General features: G+C 44.7%; 1 protein-coding gene across 1 annotated transcript in view; it reads left to right on the forward strand.

The window, feature by feature from the left end:
* Positions 1 to 17,637, forward strand: part of LOC111981560 (PDZ and LIM domain protein 4) — a 90,141-nt gene that overhangs the window by 16,143 nt on the left and 56,361 nt on the right. Inside the window, exon 2 of the mRNA XM_024012880.2 lies at positions 11,353 to 11,504. Coding sequence (XP_023868648.1) covers positions 11,353 to 11,504 — 152 coding nt within the window. The remainder of the gene's footprint in view (positions 1 to 11,352; positions 11,505 to 17,637) is intronic.

Below are 17,637 nucleotides of genomic sequence, written 5' to 3' on the forward strand. Positions count from 1 at the left end.
AAAATAGACCACATGGAAAATTCTATAAATCCGTTTAAATAAAGAGTTGCTGAAGTGCCAAAATTCTGCCTTTTGACGTGTCCCTCTAAGGATACTCTGTGACTTCTAGGAAGATTTTACCCACTTAACCACAACATTTCTCAGAGTTTTCACCATCAATGTAAATCTCTAGTTATTTTGTTGTGTTGACAAAGTCATTTCTGAAGATTATTCTTTATTTCATGTGATTAGTGATTCATTTTAAGGTTAAAAAACCCCCCTGTCTCTCATTTTAAGGTCAACCCTATTACATGAAATAAACTCCCGTTTTAATAGATGGGTTGGTTGTTTAGCAACAAAACCAACGTGGGTGCAACTATGGGACAAAACAGACAGGGTTGGCTTAGACTGTTGACAACATTTAAACTATTTAGTCTCTAAATGTTTATTGAAAACATATATCAATTTGCACAATGAGCAATTGTCTCTCAGATACAAAGTTTCAGTTGTTGGTTAGCTAGATAGCTAATTTGAGCCATATTAGCATAGACATTACATCAGTCAAAACACCTCAAAACAAGATCTGGTACTTGTGTGCATGGCCAAAGAGTTCTATTTTCATGTCATCCAACAAATGTAAATGCCTGGTATTTGCTAAACGGCATTGGCACTTGGATTGGAACTGGTGCTTTGGTCACATGACATGAAAATCTAGCTCTTTGACCACGCACACCAGTTGTGAGTTTGGTGTCGAAATGAGAATGCATGAGCAGAAAATAACTCCATAACTACTGTAAAATATTGTGGTGGTCCTGGGGCCCGTTTTAATGTCAATTGCATAATGAACTTTACCCAGTACCAGGACATTTTGGCCAAAAACATGGTTACCTCTGCCAGGAGGCTGAAACTTGGATCTCAAGTGGATCTCCCAGCAAGAAAATAACCCAATTAACACTTCAAAATCCACAAAGAAATGGTTAATTGGCCACAAAACATTTTGCGATGGCCTTCTTAATCTCCAGACTTGAAACCCTATTGAAAACCTGTGGTTTGAATTGAAGAGGGCAGTTCATATGTGCAGAAAATGGATATCAAGAATCGGGCAGGATTTTGTATGGAAGAATAGTCTAAGATCCCTCCCAATGTGTTCTCCAAATCATTAAACATTTTTGAAAAAGGCTCAGTGCCATTATCCTCGCAATTTAAGTATTTAAAGCTATTGAAAACAGGGGTGTCAATCATTTTGATCCCTACCGTTTTGAGAATGTTTTTTTATTGTTTATTCTTGTTAAACAAAATCTAGAAAAAATATAAAACATTCTCTGAGCAATTTCCCCATTATTTGAACATTCAATATATACTGAACAAAAATATAAAAGCAACTAAAGTTACAGTTCATATAAGGAAATCAGTCAATTGAAATAAATTCAATAGGCCCTAATCTATGGATTTCACCAGACTGGGCAGGGGCACAGCCATGGGTGGGCCTGGGAGGGCATAGGTCCACCCACTTGGGAGCCATGCCCGCTCACTGGGGAGCCAGACCCAGCCAATCAGAATTAGTTTTTCTACACAAAAGGGCTTTATTACAGACAGAACTACTCCTCAGTTTCATCAGCTGTCCGGTGGCTGGTCCTGCAGGGCTGGAAAAACCCTAGATCATTGTTATACTAATTTCCGCGACGCATATAAGGCCCTCCCCCGCCCCCCTTTCGGAAAAGCTGACCACGACTCCATTTTGTTGATTCCAGCCTACAAACAGAAACTCAAACAACAAGCTCCCGCGCTCAGGTCTGTTCAACGCTGGTCCGACCAATCTGAATCCACGCTTCAAGACTGCTTCGATCACGCGGATTGGAATATGTTCCGCATTCTGGTGACAGGTGACCAAGAACCGATGGTCACTCTGACCGAGGCTCCAGAGTTCCTCTGTGGAGAAGGAGAACCTTCCAGAAGGACAACCATACTCTGCAGCACTCCACCATCAGACCTTTTTGTAGAGTGGCAAACGGTAGTCACTCCTCAGTAAAAGCACATGACAGCCCACTTGGAGTGCCAAAGACACTTAAATGACTCAGACCATGAGAAACAGATTCTCTGGTCTGATGAAACAAGATTGAACTCTTTGGCCTGAACCAAGCGTCACGCCTGGAGGAAACCTGGCACACTACGGTGAAGCATGGTGGTGGCAGCATCATGCTGTGGCGATGTTTTTCACAGCAGGGACTGGGAGACATAGTCAGGATCGAGGGAAAAATGAATGGACAAAGTATAGAGAGATCCTTGATGAAAACCTGCTCCAGAGTGCTCAGGACCACGGACTGGGGTGAAGGTTCACCTTCCAACAGGACAGTGACCTAAGCACACAGTCAAGACAACGCAGATTTGGCTTCGGGAAAAGTCTCTGAATGTCCTTGAGTGCCCAGCCAGAGCCCGAACCCGATCGAACAGCTCTGGAGAGACCTGAAAATAGCTGTGCAGCAACGCTCCCATACAATCTGACAGAGCTTGAGAGGATCTGCAGAGAAGAATGAGAGAAACTTACCAAATACAGTGTGCCAAACTTGTAGCGTCCGTACCAAGAAGACTCAAGGCTGTAATCGCTGCCGAGGTGCTTCAACAAAGTATTTAGTAAATGGTCTGAATACTTATGTAAATGTGATATTCCTTTTTTTTTTTTTTGCAAAAATGTCTAAAAACGTGTTTTTGCTTCGTCATTATTGGGTATGTGTGTGTAGATTGATGAGGGAAAAAACTATTTTAATACATTTTAGAATAAGGCTGTGATTTAAACAAAAAATTGAAAAAGTCAACGGGTCTGAATGCTTTCCGAATGAACTGTAGCTCTGTTTACTCAGCCCTAGTCAGATCCCAAGGCAGTGACCCTCAGTTTACCAAAACTGGGACATGAGAAGGGAGTCAGAGACTGTACATTTTGCATTTAACACTGAACACGTCTCAGCGATTAGTTTTTCACGGACAATGAATTTACGTGCTTTTCTCTCTTAAAGCAAAGCACTGCTCAGTGTGCCAGCCTGCTCCCTGATGATAGATAACCTTCAGGTCATTGTTCAAATGCAATTTCATTTGCATAATGTGAGACATTAACATTGTTTCACAGTTCATGTACTCAATCATTAATTACAGTTGGCTGCCATTTTATTTGATTTATTTTGTCAAATGTTTCTTTTAAACAAAGTTGTTTTACACCATTGGTTCCAATGATAATACATCCTAAATGTAACTTGCAGACAGCATTCAGGGTAATAGGTCATATTTGTTATGAGATCACGTTGTGATTGCTCTTCTAAAAGATTAATGGCTGTGAAACAACCTTGAAGACATTGATTACAGAATAGTGCGTCTGACATTTTAACAAACTGGAGCTCCATTAGTTTTATGACCGGTTATTAAACATCTTCCTTCGGCCTGATGTATAGATTCGTTTGGGTTCGGTCCAACAGAAAGTTTACACGTTGCAGGGGAGGTAAAAGAATCCATGCATACGGGCAGGTCATAGAGTAAGACTGGCCTGGTTGTATGAGGGGACGGAACATTGCGATGCTTGGTGGTTTTGTTTTAACTGCAAATCCAGATGTCCGGTGATGCAGGCACAGAAAGAGATGGGAGGAATGGAGGAGGGAAGGAGGATCAATTATGAAATTGCTGTCATGTGTAAACAATTGTTTCTGTAAAAGGTAAAAATGTACCAGAGGAAGGAGGAGAAATCTCTCCCCCCCCCCTCCCTCTCTCTCTCCTCTCTCTTTTCCCCCGCCCCTCTTATGGGGCCCAGAAAGACATCACAGGGGCTTTATATATCTGGAGTGAGAGATGACGGAAAGGAACCTGCAATGTATCCCTAGTATTAGACAGAGGCTATGTGTGTGTTCTGATGGACAGGACTCATGGGCTTTAGTGCATCTCAAATGGCACCCTATTTTGTATATAATGCACTACTTTTTGACCAGAGCCCTATGGGTCATAGTATTTACCCTATATTTAACTAGCAAATCAGTCAAATATAATTGTTATTTACAAGACTGCCTACGAGGACAAGTGGGTCTTCTTAGGGGAAGAACAACAGATTATTTTTACCTTGTCTGCTCGGGGATTCGGTCCAGCAACCTTTTGGTACTGGCCCAACGCTCTAACCACCTGCCGCCTGCTGCCTTGACTGCTTCACTGTATTGACACTCATTCAATGTAGTCAAACGTCAAGAGTTCGAACTGCCGGCTTACCAATAACGCTTTAAACTGTCCGCTTTCTAACTTGAACACTCTCCTAACAGCACCCTAAAACCCTATCTCTATACACTCCCACATGCACCCTACCTAATACTCCCAGACACCCTACACTATATAAGATCTCCCAGAATGAATCCCAACCCCCGAATATCCACATACCTATAACTCCAACCATAATCCTATCAACCTGATAAGCCCCCTGAATAACTAAACTCCTATATAAATCCCTGTCGTCACCATCTCACTCGCAACTAGGTCAATAAAAATAGTAAACCGTTGTTCTGGGGTGCGAGTCACATTACACCTAGAACTTAAGACTCGGAGCTGTATTATATTGTATTTTGGCTGAGTGTGTGCGCTACTATCCACCCATATCTATACTATACTCTTGTATGGCTGTTAATGGTACACCGGGCAGTTTAACGCAGCACAGGCGGACCCTGTGTCCTGGACTTGACACCATCAATCTTGGTCAATCAATGGACAGCACAGAGGACCTCGAACACACATGAGATGGCCACAGAACAGGACCTTCATAAGTGCACTCATGGGAGTTCGAGCACACCTACCGCCCACTAATAAGGATACGTCAACAATTGGTGTGTGACTGTGGGCTCTATATTGAACAAACATTAACGCCAGGAAATCTAATGCGATATATCGCCGGTGAAACTTATAGGTTCGGAGCATCCAAATATTTTTGGCTATTAATTACTATAAATCGCTGCACTTGCTGGTGTTTGGTGGCAAAAGGGCTGTAATTCGAATCCATAAAACAAGATTAGTGGGTGAATATCAAGGCTTGGCCTCCCACTGGCCAAATCAGGAACCATGCTGTCACTTTTTTAAAAATTTTAAACCTTTAATAATAACTAGGCAAGTTAGTTAAGAAACCCATTCTTATTTGACAAATGACGGCCACAAACGGCCATCCCGGTCGATGCTGGGAAATTGTGCTCGCCCTATGGACTCATCGCTGCCGTTGGTAGAGCCTGATTCAAACCAGGGTGTCGAGGTCCGTCGGGAGTGACACCGTCGACAACTGAGTTTGCAGTGCCTTTAGACCGCTGCCAAGTGGCCTTAGACCGCTGCGCCCGAAAAGAGATGGCTGCCTCGCTTCGTGTCCTTGAGAAAATATGCAGTATTTTTGTTTTTTTACGTGTTATTTCTACACAGTTACTCCCGGGTAATCTTAGTTTCAATACATACTATCGAGAGGAACTACTTCTGAATATCGATTAACGTCAAACTCATCATCGTCTCATACACAAGGAATATGAACTTTCACCGAAACGGACTCCAGTGTTTTGCCTTCCCACACAATTACCAATGGATCTATCCCAGCCCACAGGCGGACCCTAGTGCGACGCGAAAAGGGAAACACGTTACAGTACCTCCAGGTGTCAGGGCTTCGGAGACGGCACAATCGCCCTCCACTCCCTAGCATACTACTCGCCAATGTCCAGTTCTTTCTTGACAAATAATGTTGATAATACCGAGCACCGGGTAAGATTCCAGAGAGACATCAGGGATCTGCAACGTGCTCTGCTTCACAAGGAAAGCATGGCTAACTCAAGGAGACGCTAACGGAGTCGGTTGCAGCCAGCTGGTTCTTCATGCAGTCGGCGGCCGTACAGAAACAAACATCTTTCCGACGTTAAGAAGTATCGAGGCGGGGGGTATAGCCTTAATGATTAACAGACGAACCAAGATTGGTGTGAATTCATCCATAACAACCCACAAGAACTCAATGCCTCGTCCTGCTTCACTGCATCTAGAACTCACTCACTAATTCAAATGTCGACCGCATTTATCAGCCCAAGCGGTAATCTCGTTCATATCATAAATTCACAGCCGGTATACATCCCCCCCACAGGTCAGACCCACTCTGATTGGCCCCTTGACCATCCCCAACTTTTATTCTGTATCTCTTTGTAAACTGGAAAACCACACACCTCTGACGGCTGCATTCATCGTAGCTGGGGATTTAACAAAGGCTTAATCTAAAAAACAAAACTCCCTAATTCTATTCGCATCATCGACTTGTCGCTACCCAGGGCACACTCGCATTAACATCTGCTAACCATGTGTATGTGACTAATAAAATTTGATTTGATTTGATTTGAAGAAGCCAGATGTGGAGATCCTGGGCTGGCATGGTTAAAGTGGTCTGTGGTTGTGAGGCCGGTTGGACGTACGGCCAAATTCTCTAAAATGATGTTGGAGGCGGCTTATGGTATATGAATAGTCAATTATCTGGTAACAGCTCTGGTGGACATTCCTGCAGTCAGCATGCCAGTTGCATGCTCCCTCAAAACTTGAGACGTATTGTGTTGGGTTAAAAAGCTCCACATTTTAGAGTACTTTTATTGTCCCCAGCACAAGTTTCACCTGTGTAAGGATCATGCTGTTTAATCAGGTTCTTGATATGCCACACCTATCAGGTGGATGGATTATCTTGGCAAGGAGAAATGCTCACTAACAGAGATGTAAACAAATTTGTGCACGTCATTTGAAAGAAATAAGCTTTGTGTGTCAATGGAAAATGTATGGAATCTTTTATTTCAGCTCATGGACCAACACTTTACATGTTGTGTTTATATTTTTGTTGAGTATACAGTAGTTCAGTATTTGAAATATATATTTTATACAGTCATTTTTGCTCATCTTTATCAAGGGTGTCAATAATTCTGGACCCCACTGTACAGTAGATTCTTCCTTTCTCCTCCTAGTTCTTCCTAAAATTAGATTTACAGGCCTTTCTCGTTCCCTTGCTGTTTTATGATCTGTGCTTCCCTAATACCATAGTGCTGAACACAGGGACATGTGCCCCAAAGTTTTCTGTCTGTCACTGTGCCACATACCTAACAAGAGCCATGTGACATACAGCCAAATGAGATTTACTTACATATTGTCGGCCAAGACGTTCCTGCCGCCACTTCCTCCAGGTTTGAAAGATGTGACATGAGCACCTCTAGAACGAGGCACAAATAGCTACCACTTCTATCAGCACTTAACGCGTTCAAAATGGTTTCAATTACCTTCATACAAATGGCAAATTAATTTATACAATTCAGGCACGTACTACCGTATTACTCAGTGAAGCGTCACAAAGAAAGGAGATGGATATTGGTCAATGGAGCGCAAAGGAGTGGACTTTCACTTGCAAAGGAAGGAACAGACATTCAGCGACACAAATTAGATTCAGAACATTACACTCAATGACTAACGCGCGGTCATACACGCAGCATAATGGGCGACGGCATTTTCCTCGGCTACATTGAAGATCAAGCAGGCTCTCCCTGGCCTTGCCTTCTCATTAAAGAAAGAGCCAATGCATTTACTCGACAGCTGCTCCATTGTTTATGGCACTGGCACATTTGAACCTCTTTGTTAGAGTGCAACAATCAAACGGCGTTGGGAATTTTGTAACCTAAAAAGTAATGATTTTCCCCAAATGTCCTCAAGGCCAAGGCAATAACCTTCGTTTCCATCAGCCAACAAGCAAGCAAACAAAAGTGGTTGTTTGTCCGGTTGCCAGCATTATTACTCTATTGCACCATGTGAGCCTGTATACAGCAAAGTATGTAACCTTGCCTAACAGCCAATTGGGACCACAGAGTTAACGGTTCAGATGAATTTCGCCTGTATTTTGGCACACGATGATGACACGACACAATACTATGACCCTGCTCCTTTTCCCACCCCACCAAAACTGTTAATCTTGCAGTATCCTAAAAAGAACATACTGTATTTTGGGGGAGGAGCTCAGTCTTTGGCAAGCCCCATGGCTTATCTGTGTGACATTATAATGTCATATGCTAACCACCGACAGAATGTGTTACTGATTAACTGTGTCATTCTGTAAAGGGACCACCTCATAGAGTGACTCAGATTGTTTAGATTCCTCCAGCAATGCACTGGATCATGATGCAATCAAAGTCAGTTAAATATGCCTAAGAAGGGGTCTGGACTCTGAAATGTTTTGTATTGGCGATAATTAAAGGCCTGTTGTGGAGATTTAGTGAGGGAACGTGAGTGAGTCACGTCTGAATGGCCATTCATGGCCTGACCCTTAGGTGGTCTTTGTCTCTCTGCAATAACAACACAACCTCCTACACTGTGACACAGCAGCAAAGCCACATCATCCACAACATACAGTGCATTCGGAAAGTATTCGGACCCCTTGACGTTTTCCACATTTTGTTACGTTACAGCCTTATTCTAAAATGGATTAAATAAATAAAGTCCTCATCAAATCGACACACATTACCCCATAGTGACAAAGTGAAAACTGTTTTTTAGACATTTTTGCAAATGTATTAATAATTAAAAACAGAAATACCTTATTTACATAAGTATTCAGACCCTTTGCTATGAGACTCGAAATTGAGCTCCGGTGCATTCTGTTTCCATTGATCATCCTTGAGATGTTTCTACAACTTTATTGGAGTCCACCTTTGTTAAATTCAATTGATTTGACATGACTCGATGGCAAACACCTGTCTATATAAGGTCCCACAGTTATCAGTGCATGGGAGAAGGGCCTTGGTCTGGGAGGTGACCAAGAACCCGATGGTCACTCTGACCGAGCTCCAGAGTTCCTCTGTGGAGAAGGGAGAACCTTCCAGAAGGACAACCATCTCTGCAGCACTCCACCAATCAGACCTTTCTTGTAGAGTGGCCAAACGGTAGTCACTCCTCAGTAAAAGGCACATGACAGCCCACTTGGAGTGCCAAAAGACACTTAAATGACTCAGACCATGAGAAACAAGATTCTCTGGTCTGATGAAACCAAGATTGAACTCTTTGGCCTGAATGCCAAGCGTCACGCCTGGAGGAAACCTGGCACACTACGGTGAAGCATGGTGGTGGCAGCATCATGCTGTGGCGATGTTTTTCAGCAGCAGGGACTGGGAGACTAGTCAGGATCGAGGGAAAAATGAATGGACAAAGTATAGAGAGATCCTTGATGAAAACCTGCTCCAGAGTGCTCAGGACCACGGACTGGGGTGAAGGTTCACCTTCCAACAGGACAGTGACCCTAAGCACACAGTCAAGACAACGCAGATTTGGCTTCGGGAAAAGTCTCTGAATGTCCTTGAGTGGCCCAGCCAGAGCCCGAACCCGATCGAACAGCTCTGGAGAGACCTGAAAATAGCTGTGCAGCAACGCTCCCCATACAATCTGACAGAGCTTGAGAGGATCTGCAGAGAAGAATGAGAGAAACTTACCAAATACAGGTGTGCCAAACTTGTAGCGTCGTACCCAAGAAGACTCAAGGCTGTAATCGCTGCCGAAGGTGCTTCAACAAAGTATTTAGTAAATGGTCTGAATACTTATGTAAATGTGATATTTCCTTTTTTTTTTTTTTGCAAAAATGTCTAAAAACGTGTTTTTGCTTCGTCATTATTGGGTATTGTGTGTAGATTGATGAGGGAAAAAACTATTTTAATACATTTTAGAATAAGGCTGTGATTTAAACAAAAAATTGAAAAAGTCAACGGGTCTGAATGCTTTCCGAATGAACTGTAGCTCTGTTTACTCAGCCCTAGTCAGATCCCAAGGCAGTGACCCCTCAGTTTACCAAAACTGGGACTGAGAAGGGAGTCAGAGACTGTACATTTTGCATTTAACACTGAAACACGTCTCAGCGATTAGTTTTTCACGGACAATGAATTTACGTGCTTTTCTTCTTAAAGCAAAGCACTGCTCAGTGTGCCAGCCTGCTCCCCTGATGTAGATAACCTTCAGGTCATTGTTCAAATGCAATTTCATTTGCATAATGTGAGACATTAACATTGTTTTCACAGTTCATGTACTCAAATCATTAAACAGTTGGCTGCCATTTTATTTGATTTATTTTGTCAAAATGTTCTTTTAACACAAAGTTGTCTTTCAACCATTGGTTCCAATGATAATACATCCTAATGTAACTTGCAGACAGCATTCAGGGTAATAGGTCATATTTGTTATGAGATCACGTTGTGATTGCTCTTCTATAAAGATTAATGGCTGTGAAACACTTGAAGACATTGATTACAGAATAGTGCGTCTGACATTTTAACAAACTGGAGCTCCATTAGTTTTATGACCGGTTATTAAACATCTTCCTTCGGCCTGATGTATAGATTCGTTTGGGTTCGGTCCAACAGAAAGTTTACACGTTGCAGGGGAGGTAAAAGAATCCATGCATACGGGCAGGTCATAGAGTAAGACTGGCCTGGTTGTATGAGGGGACGGAACATTGCGATGCTTGGTGGTTTTGTTTAACTGCCAAATCCAGATGTCCGGTGATGCAGGCACAGAAAGAGATGGGAGGATGGAGGGAGGGAGGAGGATCATTATGGAAAATTGCTGTCATGTGTAAACAATTGTTTCTGTAAAGGTAAAATGTACCCAGAGGAAGGAGGAGAAATCTCCCCCCCCCCCCCCCCCCCCCCCCTCTCTCTCTCTTTCTCCCCCGCCCCTCTTATGGGGCCCAGAAAGACATCCACAGGGGCTTTATATATCTGGAGTGAGAGATGACGGAAAGGAACCTGCAATGTATCCCCTAGTATTAGACAGAGGCTATGTGTGTGTTCTGATGGACAGCACTCATGGGCTTAGTGCATCTCAAATGGCACCCTATTTTGTATATAATGCACTACTTTTGACCAGAGCCCTATGGGTCATAGTAGTACCCTATATTTAACTAGGCAAATCAGTTACAAATTAATTGTTATTTACAATGACTGCCTACCGAGGAACAGTGGGCCTTCTTCAGGGGAAGAACAACAGATTATTTTTTACCTTGTCTGCTCGGGGATTCGGTCCAGCAACCTTTTGGTTACTGGCCCAACGCTCTAACCACCTGCCGCCCTGCTGCCTTGACTGCTTTCACTGTATTGACACTCACTTCAATGTAGTCAAACGTCAAAGAGTTCGAACTGCCCGGCTTACCAATAACGCTTTAAATGTCCGCTTTCTAATTTTGCTGTGTCACTCACTGCAACTGGCAATAGAAAATGTAAACCTATAGTTCTGGGGTGGGGTCACATTACACCCTGAATAGACCGGCTGTATTATTGTATTTTGGCTGGGTGTGGCACTTCCACCCTAATATCTTCTCTTTTGTTTGGTGTTAAGGTGACACCGGGCAGTAAGGCAGCACAGGGGGACCTGTGTCCTGGAGACACCATCCTGGTCATCAATGGGGACAGCACAGAGACCATGACACACATGGAGGCCCAGAACAGGATCAAGGCCTGCATGGGGGAGCTCACACTGGCCATAATCAGGTACGTCAACATGGGAGTGTGACTGTGGGCTCTATTTGAACAAACATAACGCCATGGTAAATCTATGCGTACGCGGTAGCACTATAGGTTCAGGGCAAACATATTTTTGGCTATTATTACTATAATCGGTGCACTTGCTGGTGTTGGTGCAAAAGGGCTGGGTTTTAATGAATAAACAAGTTGTGGGTGAATCAAGGCTTGGCCCCTCACTGGCCAATCAGAACATGCTCCACTTTTTTAAAAATTTTAAACCTTTATTTAACTAGGCAAGTTAGTTAAGAACCCATTCTTATTTACAATGACGGCCTACAACGGCCAATCCCGGTCGATGCTGGGACAATTGTGCTCCGCCCTATGGGACTCAATCGCTGCCGGTTGTGATAGAGCCTGGATTCAAACCAGGGTGTCGAGGTGTCTGGAGTGACACCTCGAGCACTGAGTTGCAGTGCCTTAGACCGCTGCGCAGTGCCTTAGACCGCTGCGCCGAAAAGAGATGGCTGCCTCGCTTCGTGTTCCTTGGAAAATATGCAGTATTTTGTTTTTTTACGTGTTATTTCTTACATCGGTACCCCGGGTAATCTTAGGTTTCATTACATACAGTCGGGAGGAACTACTGAATATACGATTAACGTCAACTCATCATCGTTCCTACCAGGAATATGACTTTCCCGAAACGGATCCAGTGTTTTGCCTTCCACACAATACAATGGATCTGATCCCAGCCGGCGACCCTGTGCGACGCCGAAAAAGGGGAAAACGTGGCGGTCTCGTGGTCAGGCTTCGGAGACGGGCACATCGCGCTCCACTCATAGAAGAGAGATTAACACAAAGTTGTCTTTCAACCATTGGTTCCAATGATAATACATCCTAATGTAACTTGCAGACAGCATTCAGGGTAATAGGTCATATTTGTTATGAGATCACGTTGTGATTGCTCTTCTATAAAGATTAATGGCTGTGAAACACTTGAAGACATTGATTACAGAATAGTGCGTCTGACATTTTAACAAACTGGAGCTCCATTAGTTTTATGACCGGTTATTAAACATCTTCCTTCGGCCTGATGTATAGATTCGTTTGGGTTCGGTCCAACAGAAAGTTTACACGTTGCAGGGGAGGTAAAAGAATCCATGCATACGGGCAGGTCATAGAGTAAGACTGGCCTGGTTGTATGAGGGGACGGAACATTGCGATGCTTGGTGGTTTTGTTTAACTGCCAAATCCAGATGTCCGGTGATGCAGGCACAGAAAGAGATGGGAGGATGGAGGGAGGGAGGAGGATCATTATGGAAAATTGCTGTCATGTGTAAACAATTGTTTCTGTAAAGGTAAAATGTACCCAGAGGAAGGAGGAGAAATCTCCCCCCCCCCCCCCCCCCCTCTCTCTCTCTCTCTCTTTCTCCCCCGCCCTCTTATGGGGCCCAGAAAGACATCCAAAGGGGCTTTATATATCTGGAGTGAGAGATGACGGAAAGGAACCTGCAATGTATCCCCTAGTATTAGACAGAGGCTATGTGTGTGTTCTGATGGACAGCACTCATGGGCTTAGTGAATCTCAAATGGCACCCTATTTTGTATATAATGCACTACTTTTGACCAGAGCCCTATGGGTCATAGTAGTACCCTATATTTAACTAGGCAAATCAGTTACAAATTAATTGTTATTTACAATGACTGCCTACCGAGGAACAGTGGGCCTTCTTCAGGGGAAGAACAACAGATTATTTTTTACCTTGTCTGCTCGGGGATTCGGTCCAGCAACCTTTTGGTTACTGGCCCAACGCTCTAACCACCTGCCGCCCTGCTGCCTTGACTGCTTTCACTGTATTGACACTCACTTCAATGTAGTCAAACGTCAAAGAGTTCGAACTGCCCGGCTTACCAATAACGCTTTAAATGTCCGCTTTCTAATTTTGCTGTGTCACTCACTGCAACTGGCAATAGAAAATGTAAACCTATAGTTCTGGGGTGGGGTCACATTACACCTGAATAGACCGGCTGTATTATTGTATTTTGGCTGGGTGTGGCACTTCCACCCTAATATCTTCTCTTTTGTTTGGTGTTAGGTGACACCGGGCAGTAAGGCAGCACAGGGGGACCTGTGTCCTGGAGACACCATCCTGGTCATCAATGGGGACAGCACAGAGACCATGACACACATGGAGGCCAGAACAGGATCAAGGCCTGCATGGGGGAGCTCACACGCCATAATCAGGTACGTCAACATGGGAGTGTGACTGTGGGCTCTATTTGAACAACATACTACGCTCTATGGTATCTCTATGCTACGGCGTAGTGACTAGTGCATGGTTCAGGCAACATATTTTTGGCTATTATTACCGTATACTCATCGGTGCACCATCTGCCTGGTGTTGGTGCAAAAGGGGCTGGGTTTAATGAATAAACAAGTTGTGGGTGAATCAAGGCGCTTTGGCGGTCCTGTCACTGGCCATAAACTGCAGTACATCAGCTACATTTTAAAATATTTTTAACCATTTATAGTAATGTACTTGTAGTTAGTGTTGACTAGATACGCCATATTTTATTTTACAATGACTGGCCTGACAGCTAAAACACACCGGCCAATCCCTGGGTCCGATTTGTAGGCCTAGGTTAAAACTTGTGCTTTATCATTAGAATGCCCGCCGTCAACTGTGTGACCACATATCATGTCTGACGCGCTCATGAATGCATAGAGATTTTGTTCTGTCTTACATCAATCCATGTCAGTTCTATTGACGCCTCACTTCGAGCTGATTTGCTGTGCCTTTTATTGATCCTTAGCGCGTCCTTGTCTCTTCCGCTGCGTCCGACAGCACTGTCTGCTCGCTTGATGTTGTCCTGTGAAATGCACTAGTTTTACTGATACGTGATTTGTCTAAGCGTACCGGTAACTATCTCCTGGTAATTCTTTTTTACGGGTATTCATCGACCGGGTAATCTTAGGTTTCATTACATACAGTCGGGAGGAACTACTGAATATACGATTAACGTCAACTCATCATCGTTCCTACCAGGAATATGACTTTCCCGAAACGGATCCAGTGTTTTGCCTTCCACACAATACAATGGATCTGATCCCAGCCGGCGACCCTGTGCGACGCCGAAAAAGGGGAAAACGTGGCGGTCTCGTGGTCAGGCTTCGGAGACGGGCACATCGCGCTCCACTCCCTAGCATACTACTGCCAATGTCCAGTCTCTTGACAATAGGTTGATGAAATCCGAGCACGGGTAGCATTCCAGAGAGACATCAGGGATTGAACGTGCTCTGCTTCACGGAAACATGGCTAACTCAAGGGACGCTAACGGAGTCGGTGCAGCCAGCTGGTTTCTTCATGCATCGCGCCGAAGAAACAAACATCTTTCCGGGTAAGAAGAGGGGGGGGGGTATGCCTTATGATTAACGAGAAGTGGTGTGATCATCAATAAACACACAAGAACTCAAGTCGTTCTGTTCACCTGATCTAGAACTCCTCACAATCAAATGTCGACGCGCATTATCTACCAAGGGAATTCTCGTCAATCATAATCACAGCCGTATACATTCCCCCAAGCAGACACATCGATGGCCCTGAACGAACTTTATCTGACTCTTTGTAAACTGGAAACCACACACCCTGAGGCTGCATTCATCGTAGCTGGGGATTTTAACAAGGCTAATCTAAAACAAAACTCCTAAATTCTATCAGCATATCGATTGTGCTACCAGGGCTGGAAAAACACTAGCCATTGTTATACTAATTTCCGCGACGCTTATAAGGCCCTCCCCGCCCCTTTCGGAAAAGCTGACCACGACTCCATTTTGTTGTATCCAGCCTACAAACAAAAACTCAAACAACAAGCTCCCGCGCTCAGGTCTGTTCAACGCTGGTCCGACCATCTGAATCCACGCTTCAAGACTGCTTTCGATCACGCGGATTGGAATATGTTCCGCATCGCGTCCAACAACAATATTGCGAATATGCTGATTCGGTGAGCGAGTTCATTAGGAAGTGCATTGACGATGTCGTACCCACAACGAAACATTCCCAAACCAGAAACCGTGGATTGACGGCAGCATTCGCGTGAAACTGAAAGCGCGAACCACTGCTTTTAACCAGGGCAAGGTGACCGGAAGCATGACCGAATACAAACAGTGTAGCTATTTCTCCGCAAGGCAATCAAACAGGCTAAGTCTCAGTACAGAGACAAAATCGAGTCGAAATTCAACAGCTCAGACACAGAGGTATGTGGCAGGGTCTACAGTCAATCACGGATTACAAAAAGAAAACCAGCCCGTCGAGGACCAGGATGTCTTGCTCCAGACAGGCTAAACAACTTTTTTGCCCGCTTTGAGGACAATACAGTGCCACTGACACGGCCCCCTACCAAAACCTGCGGGCTTCCTTCACTGTAGCCGAGGTGAGTAAAACATTTAAACGTGTTAACCCTCGCAAGGCTGCAGGCCCAGACGGCATTCCCAGCCGCGTCCTCAGAGCTGCGCAGACCAGCTGGCTGGTGTGTTTACGGACATATTCAATCAATCCTTATCCAGTCTGCTGTTCCCACATGCTTCAAGAGGGCCACCATTGTTCTGTTCCAAGAAAGCTAAGGTAACTGAGCTAAACGACTACCGCCCGTAGCACTCACTTCGTCATCATGAAGTGCTTTGAGAGACTAGTCAAGGACATATCACCTCCACCCTACCGGCACCCTAGACCACTCCAATTTGCTTACCGACCCAATAGGTCCACAGACGACGCAATCGCAACCACACTGCACACTGCCCTAACCCATCTGGACAAGAGGAAACCCATGTGAGAATGCTGTTCATCGATTACAGCTCAGCATTTAACACCATAGTACCTCCAAACTCGTCATCAAGCTCGAGACCCTGGGTCTCGACCCCGCCTGTGCAACTGGGTCCTGGACTTCCTGACGGGCCGCCCCCGGTGGTGAGGGTAGGTAACAACATCTCCACCCCGCTGATCCTCACACTGGGGCCCCACAGGGTGCGTTCTGAGCCCTCTCCTGTACTCCCTGTTCACCCACGACTGCGTGGCCATGCACGCCTCCAACTCAATCATCAAGTTTGCGGATGACACTACAGTGGTAGGCTTGATCACCAACAACGACGAGACGGCCTACAGGGAGGAGGTGAGGGCCCTCGGAGTGTGGTGTCAGGAAAATAACCTCATACTCAACGTCAACAAAACAAAGGAGATGATTGTGGACTTCAGGAAACAGCAGAGGGAGCACCCCCTATCCACATCGACGGGTCAGTAGTGGAGAAGGTGGAAAGTTTTAAGTTCCTCGGTGTACACATCACGGACAAACTGAACTGGTCCACCCACACAGACGCGTTGTGAAGAAGGCGCAGCAGCGCCTCTTCAACCTCAGGAGGCTGAAGAAATTCGGCTTGTCACCAAAAGCACTCACAAACTTCTACAGATGCACAATCGAGAGCATCCTGTCGGGCTGTATCACCGCCTGGTACGGCAACTGCTCCGCCCACAACCGTAAGGCTCTCCAGAGGGTAGTGAGGTCTGCAGAACGCATCACCAGGGGCAAACTACCTGCCCTCAGGACACCTACACCACCCGATGTCACAGGAAGGCCATAAAGATCATCAAGGACAACAACCACCAAGCCACTGCCTGTTCACCCGCTATCTCCAGAAGGCGAGGTCAGTACAGGTGCATCAAAGCAGGGACCGAGAGACTGAAAAACAGCTTCTATCTCAAGGCCATCAGACTGTTAAACAGCCACCACTAACATTTAGCGGCCGCTGCCAACATACTGACTCAACTCCAGCCACTTTAAAAATGGGAATTGATGGAAATTATGTAAAAATGTACCACTAGCCACTTTAAGCAATGCCACTTAATACAATGTTTACATACCCTAAATTACCCATCTCATATGTATATTACTGTACTCTATATCATCTACTGCATCTTGCCATCTTTATGCAATACATGTACCACTAGCCACTTTAAACTATGCCACTTTATGTTTACATACCCTACAGTACTCATCTCATATGTATATACCGTACTCTATACCATCTACTGCATCTGCCATGCGTTCTGTACCACCACTCATTCATATATCTTTATGTACATATTTTTATCCCTTTACACTTGTGTGGGTG

This window comes from Salvelinus sp. IW2-2015, linkage group LG20, assembly GCF_002910315.2.
Source record: "Salvelinus sp. IW2-2015 linkage group LG20, ASM291031v2, whole genome shotgun sequence".
In the NCBI taxonomy this organism is placed as follows: domain Eukaryota; kingdom Metazoa; phylum Chordata; class Actinopteri; order Salmoniformes; family Salmonidae; genus Salvelinus; species Salvelinus sp. IW2-2015.